Source organism: Acanthamoeba castellanii (genome assembly GCF_000313135.1).
Source record: "Acanthamoeba castellanii str. Neff unplaced genomic scaffold scf7180000084622, whole genome shotgun sequence".
NCBI classification, from domain to species: Eukaryota; Discosea; order Longamoebia; family Acanthamoebidae; genus Acanthamoeba; species Acanthamoeba castellanii.
In genome coordinates this window covers 91,959-107,271 of record NW_004457643.1, presented here as the reverse complement: position 1 = coordinate 107,271, position 15,313 = coordinate 91,959, and the positions used below count along the sequence as shown (strand labels likewise).

Sequence of the window (15,313 nt, the reverse complement as noted above, 5' to 3'; positions counted from 1 at the left end):
GCACAACATTAGCACAAACACGTAGGTCAAGTAGTTCACAACATGGGCAACCAAGCACCCACCCAGGCGAGAGAAGCGGAAGAGGCGGTGGAGGTGCGTGTGGTGCAGCCTTCAGAGCAGAGGAAGAAGCGGGAACTCCACCTACGCGAGCAGGAGGATGAAGAAGGGCGGGTGATGTGCAGCTGCGGCTTCGTAGGCCTGGACGAGCACTCCTACAACCTGCACATCGAGGTACAGCGCGATCTCCAGCATTCTCTCCTTGGATTTGCTTACCTTGGCTTCATTGGTTCTGCTCCAGTGTGGTTGCCCCAACCTGAGGCCTGTGGATGGGAGCGGCTGGCCCGCTCGCCACTTCGAAACAGTGCCCTACGTTACCAACACCCAGCGTGCCGTAGTGTCCAAGGGATCCATCGACAACGCCGCCTTCTCCTGGAGTACGCACAACACTTCCATTGCTCCAGTACAACAGTGGCTGACAGTTATCATGCGGTTTGGTGGTGCATTGCAGTCACACTGACGGAGGACTTCGACGACGAGGAGGTGCGTAAGGCCATCAGCCAGATCCCGAGCATCACCGCGCAAGTTGGCCTGGTGGCCGGTGAGGAGGCCCTCGTGAGCTCCCTGGTCGGCGTGTCCGCGCGCCTATGGCGTAGTTGGGACGCCTCGCCGCCCGAAGAGCTTGTGGCCTTTACCGACAAGTGTGCTGGCGATTCTGGCGAAGTGCTGCTTCCCACCATCCAAGGTGCACCTTTCTACTGCTTCTTGTCCTGCAAAAGGCAACAGTTTGACCCTTGCTTCACACCATTCCATAGGCGGCCAGTTGATCCTCATGGTGAAGTCCAAGCGCGCGGACGCTTGCTACGAAGTCACGAAGCAAGTGCTGCAGGCGTTCGGTGCCAACGTGGCGTCGTCCGAGTACACCCAGGGCTTCGGTTACATGGGCCAGCCGCCCTACGGAGGTCGCGACCTCACTGGGTGCGGTTCACTTGCCCAGTTGCAGTGCCCCCCACCACGCCAACATCTAACCCAGGCTTGGATACAGTTTCGTGGACGGCACACGCAACCCGGACCACTTGCTTCGAGCCATCGCCGACGAGGTGGCGATCTTCCCCGACGACCACCCCAACGACGAAAAGCACGTGGGCGGTACCTACATGTTTGCCGGCCGCTTCGTCCACAACCTCCCCAAGTTCTTCGGTATGCCGGACGAGGAGAAGAGCGAGATCATCGGACGCGACTACACGCGAGTGAGGCCGCACCACGGCTACGACCACCGCCCGGAGAATCCCAGGCTTGGCGAGGGCGGCGAAGACGAGTTCGCCTCGGTGGAGGGCATGCCGCCGCGCTCGCACGTCGCCCGAGCCTTCGGTTCCATGATGCGCCAGGTTCCACACCTTGCATCTCTCTTACACTCCCTTCTACGTTTGCGCTCTCTGACATGAGGTCGGCACCGCAGGCCTACCCATACCGCAGGCCGACGGAGGAGGGCCTCTTCTTCACGGCCTACGCTCGCTTCCTCTCGGAGATCGACACCTCTGAACCGCATGTGCGGACACTATGAGGTATGCCGGCATCTATCATGCTCATCACAATGTACGCACCTCTGACCAGCCTTGAATCCAACCACCTTACGTGCGCGCAGGCGGACGGGAGTGTGGACAACATGTTCAAGATCACCAAGGCTGTGGAGTGCAACTACTACTACGTGCCCAGTCTCACCGAGCTCGCCGAGCTGCCCCACGTCGACCAGGTGAAGCAGAACGCCTCCGAAGAGGAGGCCGAAGTCAGTCTCAAGGAGGACTCCTCCGGCAAGGGGAAGGAGGTCGAAGGCGAAGATAAGGTGAAGGTCTTCTTCGAGTACTGGTGCGTGCCCAGGCCTTGGAGCTGCTGACGCATGAACCTGCTTCGTTGATGCTGACAACGCGGCGATCTGTGTGCAGCACCAACTGCGGCTACAAGACCCTATTCCTGGAGAAGAAGCGCCTGTTGGAGTCTCTGTCGCCCCGCATCCAAGTGGTGGGCAACCCGCACATGCCCCGCCTGGCCGCCTTCGAGATCACCCTCGAGGACGGAACGGTGCTGTGGTCCAAAGCCAGCTGCCCGGACGGCCACAACAACTACCCACACGTCTTCCCCACCAACGAGCAGCTCGCCCAAGCCGCCCGGCGCCACATCGCCGGCCTTGAAGGCACCGACTCCGGCCCCGAGCAGCCCGCCATCTACCGCGACAAGAAGACACGCGTGGGCGTATGGTAGAGCCACTGTCACGTACTAGTCGATGTTGTAGTAGTTGTTGAATGATTGCTGTAAATATCTTGGTTCACACCACGACACCCTCATGTTCTATACACGAACAAGCTGATGCTGATGATGATGGTGATGGTGAGGCATCAGCCTACGTCGCTGAGGGACCGAGGGCGCTGATGGGAGACCCGAGGGAGTGGGACAACGTTGCTGTGGTCGAAGGAGTTAGAGGAAGGGCGCGGCAGCGAGTCGGTGTCCTTGGACTGGCCCAAGGAGCCAAAGCTAGCGGGGGGCTCGACGCCGTCAGAGGGCCTCTTGGGCGCTTTGCCCTCGTCCGGGATCTGCTTCTCGTCCTGCGACTGGATGCGGTGCCCGAACTTGGCCGCCTGATGCACCACATTGGCGATCACGCTGTCCCTGTGCGTGAAGTTGTTGAAGAAGTACTCCTATGTAGCGAACCGTGATGGTGAGCACTTGGTGTGTGGGCCAATGAAGGCGAGAAACGAGAGCGACGAGGAATACGCACTACTCCGCTCTTCAGCTTGAATATGAGGGCGTTGTCTGTGCCCGGTATGTACTTGAACCCTCGTACCTTGGCGAGCGTCGTGATGGAGGTCAGTGGTGTCGTGATACGCGAACTCTCTGTAGATCAAGTCAAACATCACACTGGTGAGCCGAGGAGGCGGAGGGCATAAGAAAAAGTGCCGGGCCTAGTAGAGAAGTAGTACCCTTAGACAGAAGCGCAGGCTCGAAGCACACGTAGGCTGGCGTGATGTAGAGCCAGCCATGATAGATGTGCTTGTGGCAGCAATAGTAGCCTGCGAGTGGTGGCGGTGGACTTGTGTGAGGAAACCAAGGCACAGGAAAGACAAAGGGAACACGGTCATCAGTACTGATGATGGGGAACTCGGTCGCAGGGAGGTTGAATCGCTGTCGGAAGGTAGCGTCGGTCTGCGCGTCTTCGATTGATCGCGTGTTGGCCGCAAAATTGCGAGCACTGTGGGCACGACTGTGTAAGCACAAGCACGCGGTGTCGAAAGAACATCATGCAGGCGAACACGTACGTCAGTTCGCTCGCAGCCATGGTAGCCAGTTGGTCCTCCAACTCCTTGTGGTGTCTGCTTAGTTCGCCCTGATGTATCTTGAGCTGTTTGTTTTACACACACGAGCGGTGAGTTTCCTGAATATGCAGATCGGTGGTCGTTGCTATACTGATGGCAGAGCAGCCCTTCGTACCTGGTCGTTTTCCTCGGTCAGCTTTTTGTTGGCCTCACGCTCCACCAGCACGTCTCTGTTGAGGAGCTCTCTGTCCTCCCGCAGGAGCGCCAAGCTGTCGTTCATGTGTGCCATGTGTTGTCGGAGCTCTGGTGTGTTAAGCACGATCAGCTCATCACACACCGCACCATACACTCGTAGACGCTATGAATAAGGTAACGTACGGTCGAGGGAGGCCTCGTGCAGCTCCTTGTCCTCCTGGTGCTTGGTGGCGAGGGCCACGTAGCGGGCGTCCTGCGCCGCTCGTTCCTTCTTCAGGGCGTGCAGCTGAGTTCGCAGGACCTTGACCAGCTTCTCGACCTCGCCGTCGTGCCCTACATTGGTGGGCACGGCGGCCGTTGGAGCTCCGTGCTGCTGCTGTAGATGGTGGTCCTCTGCAGTGGGCCGGCCCCGTGGCGAGATAGCACCGGCCGGTGTTGTTGAAGATGCGGCTGGTGGCGATTTGAATCGGGGCGAGACGGGAGGAGAAGGTTCGGGAGAAGCTGTGGTGGAGGAGTTCTTGTGAGCCGGCGGAAAGGGGCCTGCAGCGACAGGGCGCTCGGCAGACCCCCTGTCGCCCTTACTCGCCAGCAGATGAGAGATGAAATTCATCTCTACGGCTCGAAAAAAACGGTCTTTCACGTGATAGCAACTTCTTGCGCGTAAGTACAGTAGTATGATAAGTTGCTCTTTCCGACTTCTGATCGAAACGTTGGCCGCACCTTCTTCTTTACCAAAATAATCTCGAGGAAATTTAGGCTGAAATAAAGGGAAAAACAAAGAAACCGCTGAACTCCGTCTTCCGCGGATGCCAGCGTTGTGGTTGGTGGCTCAACGCCGTCTCTTCTGTCTACTTGTCACCCACGGGGTCACGCACCTCTCACCCACGCAGCCCCACCCAAGCCACCAACCTCTTGCCCTCTTCCTTCTTCTCCAAGAGCCAAACAGTAAGACCCCTTACTCCTCTACATGCCGCGGCTCCTTGCTTGTGTAGCGCTGCTGGTGCTGGTGCTGGCGGGCCTGGGCTGGTCTGAGGCGGCGCCTCCCCGCCCCATGCGCCCCCAGTCATCGATGCCAGAGCTGGTCTCTACGTCGTTCCCGGCCTGGCGTGGCGGGGGCGGCCTGACTGGCCTGTGGCCCCAGCCGCAGATCGTCCAGGGCGGCCAGCACCAGGCCGACCTGTCGCCCCTGGGCTTCGAGGTGATCACCGCCTCCGAGTCGACCGCGCTCAACGCCGCCATCCAGCGGTACCAACACCAGCAGCTCTTCTTCCCGTTCCCCACCCGCCACGACCCCATCAAGCAGCGCTTGACCCTCAACGTAGCGGTAAGCGACGACAACGACACCAACCTGGGCCTGGGCATGCAAGAGTCCTACATGCTTCTGGTGCCTCAACCCCCCTCCAGCCACGGGAGCCCGTGGGAGGCCACCCTGAAGGCGGGCACCGTATGGGGCGCGCTACGCGGCCTGGAGACCTTCTCGCAGCTCATCCGCTGGAACGACGCAAGCGAGACCTACTCCATTCCCGACCTCCCCATCAACATCATCGACTGGCCTCGCTTCCCCTGGCGGTACACTACTCCGACTCGTCAGCAACTGGAAGCGTTAAGAGAGAGTGTGTGTGTCGTGAGTCGTGTTTGGAAGTGTTTGGAACTCACGCGACTGACGATTGTTTTTGCAGAGGTTTGCTGATCGATGTGTCGCGTCACTACTTGCCCACGTACGCCATCAAGCGCACTCTCGATGCAATGTCCTACAACAAGGTACGGCTAGTCCCTCCAGTCTTCTTCTTTTGGGCGTACGCGCCCCTAACAGAGATCGATCGCCTACCTTGGCACAGTTCAACGTGCTCCACCTCCACGCCACCGACGGGCAGTCGTTTCCCGTTGAGTCCACGCTCTACCCCAACCTCACCAAGTACAGATCGCTTCCTCCTATCTTCACTTGACGGCGCCTCTTGAGGCTCTCAGCATGACCATCACCTCTTACCTCTGATGTCAATCAATCAATCAACCACAGGGCCGCGTGGGGGAAGAAGGCTGTGTACAGTCACAGCGACTTGCGTGAGGTGGTGCGTTACGCCTGGGAGCGAGGCATCCGGGTGGTGCCCGAATGGGAGATGCCCGGCCACGCCTACGGGTTCGTCGCCCTCTCCACCTGCCCATTTTCACTATGGCTCCAATCGGCAGTTCTAAACACAACCGTGTGGGTCCAGCTTCGGAGCCGGGTACCCCTACATGGTGGCCCACTGCCCGACCTACACGACCGACCCCAACATGGTTCCGCTCAACATCGCCTCGGACCGGGTCTACGACTTCCTCCTGGGCTTCATCGCCGAGATGGCCCAGATCTTCCCCGACGAATTCGTTCACACCGTGCGCCCGCTCCCCACTCCATTACCAACGCACCAGTTGAGTGAAACTCACATCACCCCACTGCCGATCGATATGACAGGGCGGTGATGAGGTGGCGGTGGACTGTTGGGTGAAGGACCCCAAGATCAAGCAGTGGTTCCTCGAACACCACAACATCACGGACCCGTACCGCATGTTCGCCTACTTTGAGAAGCGGCTGGGCTCGATCGTGCAGCCCTCGGAGGCGACGGCCAACGGCCGGGTGCGCCCGCCGATGGGTCGGCAGGACCCGTCGCTCCCGCCCTACGTCAACCGCACGATGGTGGTGTGGCAGGACGTGTGGGACGACAACTGGCAGCGCCTGGCCCACCCGGAGACGGTGGTCGAGGTGTGGCTCGACCAGGACACCTTGCGCCGCATCATCGATACCGGCTACCGCACCATCTGGGCCTACCCCTGGTACCTCGACCAGCAGGTGCGCTCCCGCCCGTGGCCCACCCATTCACTTCGATGTCGTACAAGCTGATCTCCATGTCGCGTATTTTTCGTCCTAGACACCCGGCATGGCGCCCAAGAAGACGTTCTACGAGTGGGTCGACACGTGGATGGCCCTGTATGCTGTACGTGTGCCTCTTCTACTTCATGATGCATGCATTGCTCGCGCAGAGATTGATCTCCTCCCGGTGGTGCTGGTCACAGGCCGAACCGTTCCGCGGGCTGAACCTCACCGAAGCGCAAGAAGCGATGATGCTCGGCGGCGAAGGGTGTATGTGGGGTGAAAACGTACGGCCGAGAACTGTGTCTGGTGGTTTCCGATGCTGCTGTAGGTTAACTTCTCTCTCTCTGACGACCGTGCAGGTGGACGAAACCAACATCGACTCGCGCATCTGGCCCAGAGCTGCGGCCATCGCCGAGAGGCTGTGGTCGGCTGCGCGTGTAAACGATGCCTCTGCCGCCCGCCCTCGCCTCGTCAATTTCCGCTGCAACTCGCTTGCCAGGTACTTTCCCTCTACTCCCCCGCCTCTCCTCCTTTCATCTTTTCTTGCTTTGGCTCACACGCAATGTGCCGCGTGGTGTTCTTCTGCGCAGACGCGGAATCGGGGCTGGGCCTGTCATGCTGGACTACTGCCCCTTGCCCCCGCAGCACCGCAGGGACTAGTAGATAGGACCTTCAGCTCCCCCCCCCAAATGGAGTTTGTACATAGCCCTGCCCAAAAAGAATGAAAAGAAATGCCAATCTGTAGCGCTGTAACCATCTTTCGACGGAAAGGCTAAGGCCCACCCACTTGATTGGTTTGTTATTAATTTGGTGTAAAAAATGCAAGGCCTAGACCTTGCCCTGGAACTTCCAGTCGCGGTGGTACTCCTCGAACAGCTTCTTGAAGATCGCCCGGCCCGTCTCGTCCACTTGTCGGCTGATCACCTTGTACCTGCAACGGGGCACGGATGAGTTAGTTGTGTCATGATTCATGTGTGTCTTCATTTATGGCGTGTGTCGTGTCGTGTGCGGTGCGTGGCGTACTCGAATTCGCTGCAGATGTCGAGGAGGGCGTAGATGCCGGGCAGGAGGGCTTGCTTGGTGGCGGGCGAGAGCGGGTTGACCTCGGTGAGTTGGATGTACTGCACGAGCAGCTGGGCCACGTATTTGTTGAACTGCTTCGGGTGCTTGCTCATCTCCTCCAGCAGCCGCGCCAGGTTCTCCGTACACGCCACCTGCTGGTGACCACCGCCACCACCACCACCGCTCCGCTCGGTGGCCGCCGCTCGACCCGACGTCCCTCGGCCCGACTGCAAGGCGCTCTGCTCCGCCATGAACACGCTCGACAGCAAGTCTGGCCCAAGCACCGCCCAATGTGAGCCAAAAAAGTAGTACGTGTGTGTGTGTGTGTCGTGTGTGTGTCGTGTGTGTGTCGTGTGTGTCGTACCGCGGATGTTAAGGAGGAAGAGGGGCATGCAGTTGAAGGTCTGCTTGTATCGGATCTTGAGGAGTCGGTAGAGGAACGAGTAGAAGGAGAGGAAGAGCCGCTCGGGCAAAAAGTCGGTGACGGGCGCCTTCTTCTTGGCCTGCTGCCGCACCGCCGGGTGCACGTGCGCCAGCTCCAGCTCGGCAAAGGCCCAGCGCCTACGGGGCACCGAGAACACCGACATGGCGCCCAACACGCGCGAGATCGTGTGCGTGTCGATCTTGAACAACTGCAATCGAAGCTGTTTAGCACACACACACACACACACACACACACACACACACACACACACACACACACACACACACACACACACACAACCGCACACACAACGGACCACGCACGTACTCGGTTGGTGATGATGTGGGTGATGATGGTAAGCGCGGTGCTGATGAGGTGCACGAGATCGGCCCCTCGTGCGGCGCTCGTGGTGGGCGTCAGCTGGAGGCCGCACCAGCCGATCAGATCCACCAGCTTGTGCACAATCGTAGGGGCCACCCCCTCGAACTCGCGCAACACACGCGATTCTGTGTATGCGTGTGCGAGTGCGTGTGCGCATATGTGCGTGTGCGGTCGTAAGTGTGAGATGAGTGTGCGGGAGAAGCTAGAGCGTGGTGGCGGTGGTACCGTTCATGGCGAAGAGCGTGAGGGTGGTGTTGGCAGTGGCGATGAGGCGGGGCAGCTGGGCGGACGCGAGCTCCGTGGGCAGCGCCCGCGCGACCAGCGCCACGTACGGCGCGGGCGAGTTGCACAGGAGGTCGATGTAGCAGGCCTCCACCTTCTTCGCGAACTCGGCGAGCCCCGCGGGACCCGACGCGGTGGTGTAGAGCTGCATGAGGTGGCTCAGCATGGCGAAAAAGCGAGCGAAGGTGGCCCGCCCGGGCTGCGGCTCCAGACTGTGCATGTTGCGGCACAGGTACTCCACGAAGCGCAGCGCCTTGCCCCGCAGCACCTCCTCGTTGCCTGCATCACCCAACCCATCAGACACACGCAACGACACACACGACACACACAACGACACAACGACACGACACGTACCGGAGCGTTCATGGGTGGCACCAGCGGCGAGGACCTGGAAGGCGAGGGACGCGAACCGGCCGATCTCGGAGAACACGGTCCGCGTGCGGGCCTCGCGCTGCGGTTGCTGCTGCTGGCGGGCGGTGGTGCGCCGGAACGATTCGATGTGGCGGAAGGCCAGGACCTGCTCCATGAGGGCGAGCAGGTGGCCGAAGTAGTCCTGGGCGGTGGTCTGCAGGTCGCGGTCGCTCGAACGGAGCAGCGTGTCGACGGTGCTGGCCGACAGGGAGAGGTAGGCCGACAGCGGCTGTTCGTCGAGCAGCCGCAGCAGCAGCTCCTCGGCGCGGTCCACAAACACCACGCACGTGTCCTCGATCACCATACCCGGCTGCTGCTGCTGCTGCTTCGACTGACCGTTCCCTTCGATCAACGACGCATGTCTGCACATGCGAGTGTCAGCGTGCGTGTGCGGTCGTGTGCGTGTGCGGTCAGGGGGAGGCGGTAAGTACTTGAGCCGCTTGCGCTGTTCGGGGGTGCCGAGCCGCTCGGAGTACTCGTCGACGAGGGCCTTGACGGCGTTGGTGATGCAGCCCAGGGGCAGGAGCACCTTCCGTATCTCCTGCAGGCCGTCCGTGGTCATGCCCTCCTCCTCTTCCTCCTCGGCCGCGATCGAGTCCGCCACTGACGCCAGCACCTCCTCGAGCTTCTCTCGGCGCGCTCGCTCTGGTCGCCTCAGCTCGTTCCTACAACCCAAAATTTGTAGCAAAACGAAACGTTTGGTTTCATTTCGTTTGGGCGGCAGTCAACTGAGCTGTACGTACCTGATGTGGATGGCCACGACGTCGAGCGTGTGGGTCAGGAGCGGCCGCATCTTCTCGAGCCCGCGCAGGGAGCTGTGCAGCCAGCTGACCACCGCGTTCGACAGCACCGTCTGCATTGACATTTTGGGGAGTTAGGCTCAAGGGCTGAATGAATGAATGAATGATGGGTGGTGGCTGGCCAAGGGTACCGTCTCGGGTCGAGGAGTGCGGAGCATGGCGGCCAGGTAGCGCCGGCACGTGCTGCTCACGGCGAGCGCCGCCTGCTGCACGGATTCCTCGCATTCCTCGTTGTCTGCCTGCATGGCGTTGTCGTTGTGGGCAGCCGGGAGCAGCGCGTGGAGGACCCAGTCGAGCACGAGCACGGCGGTGCTGCTCCGCTCCTTGGCCTCCTGGGCGAGGTAGGTCGAGGGGAGGGCGAGCACGAGCTCGAGCACGTCCCGCAGCTTGAGCAGGCCCGCGCGGGCCAACGCGGGCTCGAAACGGCCGCCCTGCGCTGAGGCCCGCGATCGGTGAGCGGCATCGGCGAAGAGCGCGGCGAATTGGCGCGCGATGTCGCTTTCGTCCTCTTCCGTGGCCTCGCGCATGGCGCGCAGCAGCTTCACCGCACCTGCGAGCTGCGTATCCTTGGCCTGTCGCACACGCACACCACCGCACACGCACACGCACACGAAGTCAGCGCGTGCGATTATGGGAAGAACGGGTTCGGTGTGTGCGGCGTACCAGATTGGGGATTGTGTGGCGGAGGGTGGTCTCGATGGCACCCACGAGCACGGGCGCGCAGCTGTTGGCCAGCCGCGGGAGCTCGTAGAAGGAGGTCTTGCTCAGGAGGGCGCAGGAGACCAGCTCGAGCGTGATCATGCCCCGCGAGTCGTCTGCTGTAGCAGTCGAGCGCACCGAGGGCGTGCTGTCCACCAGCAGAACGCGCAGGAACAGGCGCAGGTGCTCCTCCGCAGCGTACAACCTACAAATCACACACACACACACACACACACACACACACACACACACACACACACACACACACACACACACACACACACCCCACACACCTTATTAGAGACTCCAGACCAGACAGGCTGCAGCCTAACACTGCGCGTGTGTGGCAGGCACGTACGAGAGGATGTCTACGTTCTCGGCCACGAGCTTCCACAAGGCTACGGCGTAGGTCGCGCCGCTGATGGAGGCCATCATCCCGTTCCAGTGCGCGGCCGCTGCACCTGTGTCGTTCGTGGGTGGCAGCGCCAGGTCGAGCTCGTGGAACAGACCCGCGCTGGCGCCCTCCATGGCGCGCCGCAGCTCCTGGAGAAGGGTCGCGATCTGGGCGTCGGCCTCCTTGGCCGGCTCCCTGGCGGAGGCGGCCGATGGCTGATCGCGCAGCGCATACAGGCTGGCGAACGTGTGCAACCGCCGAAGGTGCTGGATCCGTAGCACGTTCTGTGTCGTGTGTGTGTCGTGTTGTGTATTGTGTGTTGTGTGCGTGGTGTGTGTCGGCGAGTGGTCTTCAAGTCCGAATGTGATTGAGAAGGTGAGGGGCGGGTACCAGCACGAATCGGAGTTGGGGGAACTGCTGCAGCTCGGGCTTGAGCCACTCCTGGAGGGTCGAGAGCGGGAGGGCGTTGAGCTCCTTGGCGGGGAGCAGGTAGAAGCACGATCCGTTGGCCCGCACGTCGTCGCTGACGGTGTGCCCCGAGGCAGCATTCTTGGCCGCCTTGGCGCTCCCCTTCTTGCCACCCGCCACCACGCGCGTCGACGGGAAGCGGTGGCACTGCTCGCGCAGCCCGATGAGCGAGTTGTACACGTTCAGCGCGTCCCGGACCAGCGAAGCCGTCAGCCCGTCCGCCCCGCCCTTGGTTGGTTCAAGTTTCAGTCAATCAGTCAATCATGGCCATGTTGTTGACACGATGACAGGGCTTACCGCAGGGGACTTGGCCTTGGCGGCGGCCTGTCCCGACCGGTCGCCGACGGCCAGCACCAGGAGAGGGGAGACCAGCTCGGCGCAGGTCTTGGACACCAGGTCGAGGACCATGGGCGCAGTAGTGTTGACCAGGAGTACGCTGTCGATGAGCGCGACGAAGAGGTGGACCACGTACGATAGCGAGACCAGGAGCGGGCCGGCGACGCGCGTCGCCTCGGCCCCGCGCTCGCCCTTCTGCTGCGCCGCCGGCAGCAGCTCGTGGAGCCGCTCCGCGTACGTGGTCCGGATCTCCTTCAGGAAAATCTCCCAAATCGAGGCGATCTTGCCCATGGGGAGCTGCATGACGCAGTCATAGAATCTGGCGTTGGCGCACACGCGGGGCAAGGAATGTAAGTTATTCAGTGGTCGGCCGATCAAGCTCGCAGGGGCGGTGGTGCGGCGGTGCGGCGGTGCGGCGGCGGGTAGGGGTACTGTTTGGTGAACTGGCGCGAGGAGATGATGTAGTGGGCGTGGCCGCCGCTGTGGGCGACGAACGAGGGCAGGAGCTGCTCGAGGAGGACGTCCAGCTGCCGCAGCTTGCTGTAGGTGGCCAGCTGCGCACGACTGAATTCCACGCAGGCTGCAGGTACCGCTTCCTGGAAGTGACAATAGAGAGAAAGAGAGAGAAATGAGTTGGCTCTGCTTAGAGTGTGACCGCGCGCGTGTGCGGGCAAGGCAGGAGCGAGTACCGCCGAGGGCCAGGGCAAGTTCCAGAGGATGGTCCACACGTCCTTGATGGGCTCGGACAGGGTCAGGTGGCTCAGGCCGCCCAGGTGCTGCAGATCGGCGAACAGGGCACCGACGAGATCTGGAACAACGTGGCGGGCGAATCAGGCCTTTTCTGAAGGGTTGGGACCCGCATAGCGACGACAACACGGTACCTTGATGGGCTCGGTCGAATCGAGCGGGGTGCGCCTGGAGGTGAGCGAAGAGCTGCTTGAGCAGGCCCACGTCGTGATGCGCCAGACGCTCCAAGAAGTGGAAATGGGCCTGCACGCGCGCGATGATGGCCATGGGCACGGTTAGACTCGAAAGCACTACATCAGGGGCCTGTGGGTACTGTAGGGGGGAGGGACGTACCCGATCGTCCGTGTCCTGCGTGGGTTCGTAGACGTGGTAGGCCTCCACCAGCCGCATGAGCTCACTCACGATCCTCACCGTGGTCGCCAATTCAGCTGCATTTGGCCGATTGCAAGTCTTAGCCGCAACGCCCAACAGGCGTACAGAGCCAGAGCGGTGAGGGTACCCGCATTGCCGGCATCGCTCTGCAGTGACAGCAGCGGCGCGATGATGTCATGGAGCTCCAACAGGAAATGGAAGTCCATGTACTGCCGCGGCTTCTTGTCCTCCTCCTCGGCGACGTCCATGGATTGGTCCGCCGCTGGAGCAAAAAGAGACAGAATAAAACAAAATCAGCGAATCATGAAGAGAGCAGCGGAGGAGGAGATGAAGATGAAAAGTGTTTTTTTTTGTCGTGGTGGTACCTCCGGCGTCTTTGCGTTCGGCGCGCTTCTCTTGGCTGTGCTCGATGGCCAGCAGCAGCGCCTTGAGGGTATCCAAAAATCCCTTGTAGATCAACGGAATGTTCTGCAGCACTGCGGTGGTGCGTTGCCAGACATCAGCAACAGCATGGCCAGCCTGTAGTTAAACACGCGTGCGTGCGTGCGTGCGTGCGTGCGGTACCGAGCAGTCGGTGAGCAGGTGGCAGAAGGGATTGAGACTTTTGCTTGTCGCTGGCTTGGCCGCTGTACTCTCGCAGCGTATCGAAGAGCTGCTTGCGGTAATTGCTGATCGTTCCCACATAGGCGCCTCCCGACTGCCGATTCTTTCCTCTTCCCGGCTTCTTGGTCTCGCCGCCCTCAGCTGATCATAGCCACGGCCATGGCCATTAACATGGTCAGCTGCAGGGTGACACATTCATTGGGAGGAAGAGGCGCTTATAGGATCGTGGGGGCTTACCTGATGGGGCAGGCGTGACCACATTCTGCTTCAATGAGAAGGCCAGCGAGTATTCGAACAGGTGGTCCGGGTGGAACAGAGAGTGGAGCACGATGTCTTCGATGTAGCGCTTGATTTGCGAGCGAACGGCGTCGTCCTCGCTCGTTTGCGTGAGGATCAGGCTCCGCAGGGTCAACAGAGGCTCGAGGAGCTTGGTGACGACGGTGGTGAAGACCTGCAAAAACGTCGTCGACCGTGAGCGACACACCACAAGCAAAAGCAGCCAAGAATTGGAAGAGGTGACCGACCTTCTTTTGGTTGGTTTCGATGGTTTGCTTGACCTCTTGAAACCTCTTCAGGGCAGTGGCAACGATGGCCACGCAGACCGACTCCATTTCCTTCTCCGCCCGGCTCGCCGGCCGAGAAGCGGCCCGACGCTCCAAATAACTGGTCGAGTTGGCATGTCACATGAGAGAAAGCAAAGCAAGTCGGACCCACCACCAACTCCCGGGTACTGTAGCTGCTTGCTCAATGGGTCCAGGCGCACGTACAGGTGGATCAGGGCCTGTGACACCCGGCTCACGAAGGACACGTAGTTGTCCATCGCGGGGGTGAAGAACTGGGAGTAGGTTGAGGAGAGCAGCTGCACGACGGCTTCCAGCCGCTTCACGATCGCCAGCCGATCGTCGGCGGAGAGCGACAGGATCTGGGCCTGGTTGGCCGCGCTGATGCCGGCCTCGGCGCTCGCCAGGCCCACGCAGCACAGCAGCGCGGAGGAGATGACGCGCAGCATCTCCGTGCGAAGGGGGATGGTCTTGATGGGCGAGTGGGCCAACAGCTCGTAGAACAGGCCCCAGTGCCGCTCGTCCAAGAACTGGGGAGGTCCAGTCTCCGTCTGCTCGCATCGACAGATATTAGCACTATGTGTGTGGTGTGTGTGTGTGTGTGTGTGTGTGATGGAAGAACGCAGGAGGTGGTAACGGACCACTTTCTCCTCGATCTTGGCCGCGTCGTCATCTTCGTCCTCGCCGTGGTGCTGCTTCTGCTTCTTCTTGGCCTGCTTCTTGGAGGCGGCAGTCGGCGTAGCGCCAGAGCCTCCGCTCGCCATGACGTACCGCTCGGACCGCGCGAGCGTGGGCTGCAGCCACTCCAGGAGGAGCGGGAGCATGCTGGGCAGAGCGACCGCACCGCCGGCGGGCACGGGGGCGTCGACCGTGGCGGTGTGTACCAGCAGCTCGTGGAGCTTCCACGCCGCCTCGATCTTCTCCAAGCGGCTTACGTCGGCAGGGCGGGCGCGCAGCTTCTGCAGGAGCTGTTCGGCGTCGGCAGCACTGGCCGAAGAAGATGAAGATGACGAAGATGACGAGATCGAGGTGGACTCGCGTTGAAGAACAGGCATGGGAGATGAAGGGGCGAGCAGAGACGTGGCGCCAGTGCCCACTTCATCTGCGATCCCTTGTAGGAACGCTGAGGCACACCAAGATTAACGGAAAATCGGAAGATGAGAAGAAATGCAAATTAATCGGGAACGTACCATCGACGTCAACCTCCGAGCTTTTCCTGCGGTGCCCACCTTTCATGTGCTCGGGCGTTGCACTCACACCCTTGACCTCGCTCCTCTTCCGCTTGCCTCGCCCCTGGTCCATCTCGGCCCGGGTCACTTTATTTTATTTTTATTTATTTTTTCTTTTCTCGTTGCTCTTATTTTATACATTTATTCAGTTCTTCGTCCGCTGCCGTTGCGGCTGTTCTGCAGGGCAGTGAAAC

The 15,313-nt window shown here is 60.8% G+C and overlaps 3 protein-coding genes and 1 pseudogene across 3 annotated transcripts; 2 read left to right on the top strand and 2 right to left on the bottom strand.

Annotated features, from left to right (window-relative positions):
* Positions 1 to 42: 42 nt before the first annotated feature.
* ACA1_360370 lies at positions 43 to 2,256 on the top strand (annotated as a pseudogene).
* A 134-nt stretch (positions 2,257 to 2,390) lies between these two features.
* On the bottom strand, positions 2,391 to 4,110 carry ACA1_360360 (GRAM domain containing protein; the record flags this gene model as incomplete). The annotated part of the gene is made up of 7 exons (XM_004352446.1): positions 2,391 to 2,690; positions 2,771 to 2,886; positions 2,973 to 3,062; positions 3,138 to 3,241; positions 3,309 to 3,391; positions 3,481 to 3,608; positions 3,684 to 4,110. The coding sequence occupies 7 exons, from the start codon at positions 4,108 to 4,110 to the stop codon at positions 2,391 to 2,393; spliced, it is 1,248 nt and encodes a 415-aa protein (XP_004352498.1).
* Positions 4,111 to 4,467: 357 nt separating this feature from the next.
* Positions 4,468 to 7,011, top strand: ACA1_360350 (glycosyl hydrolase family 20, catalytic domain containing protein; the record flags this gene model as incomplete). Its single annotated transcript, XM_004352445.1, has 10 exons — positions 4,468 to 5,069; positions 5,180 to 5,261; positions 5,339 to 5,415; positions 5,518 to 5,637; positions 5,714 to 5,873; positions 5,953 to 6,327; positions 6,407 to 6,472; positions 6,552 to 6,635; positions 6,711 to 6,850; positions 6,942 to 7,011. 10 exons carry the CDS (start codon positions 4,468 to 4,470, stop codon positions 7,009 to 7,011), a joined length of 1,776 nt encoding a protein of 591 aa, XP_004352497.1.
* A 168-nt stretch (positions 7,012 to 7,179) lies between these two features.
* Positions 7,180 to 15,192, bottom strand: ACA1_360340 (uncharacterized protein; the record flags this gene model as incomplete). The annotated part of the gene is made up of 25 exons (XM_004352444.1): positions 7,180 to 7,282; positions 7,375 to 7,684; positions 7,778 to 8,057; positions 8,165 to 8,343; positions 8,444 to 8,779; positions 8,855 to 9,273; positions 9,343 to 9,576; positions 9,655 to 9,764; positions 9,843 to 10,283; positions 10,375 to 10,615; positions 10,769 to 11,019; positions 11,195 to 11,500; positions 11,570 to 11,927; positions 12,041 to 12,162; positions 12,298 to 12,416; positions 12,490 to 12,598; positions 12,689 to 12,783; positions 12,855 to 12,989; positions 13,093 to 13,203; positions 13,292 to 13,471; positions 13,568 to 13,781; positions 13,855 to 13,993; positions 14,062 to 14,441; positions 14,532 to 15,013; positions 15,081 to 15,192. The coding sequence occupies 25 exons, from the start codon at positions 15,190 to 15,192 to the stop codon at positions 7,180 to 7,182; spliced, it is 5,766 nt and encodes a 1,921-aa protein (XP_004352496.1).
* Between the last annotated feature and the right edge of the window lie 121 nt (positions 15,193 to 15,313).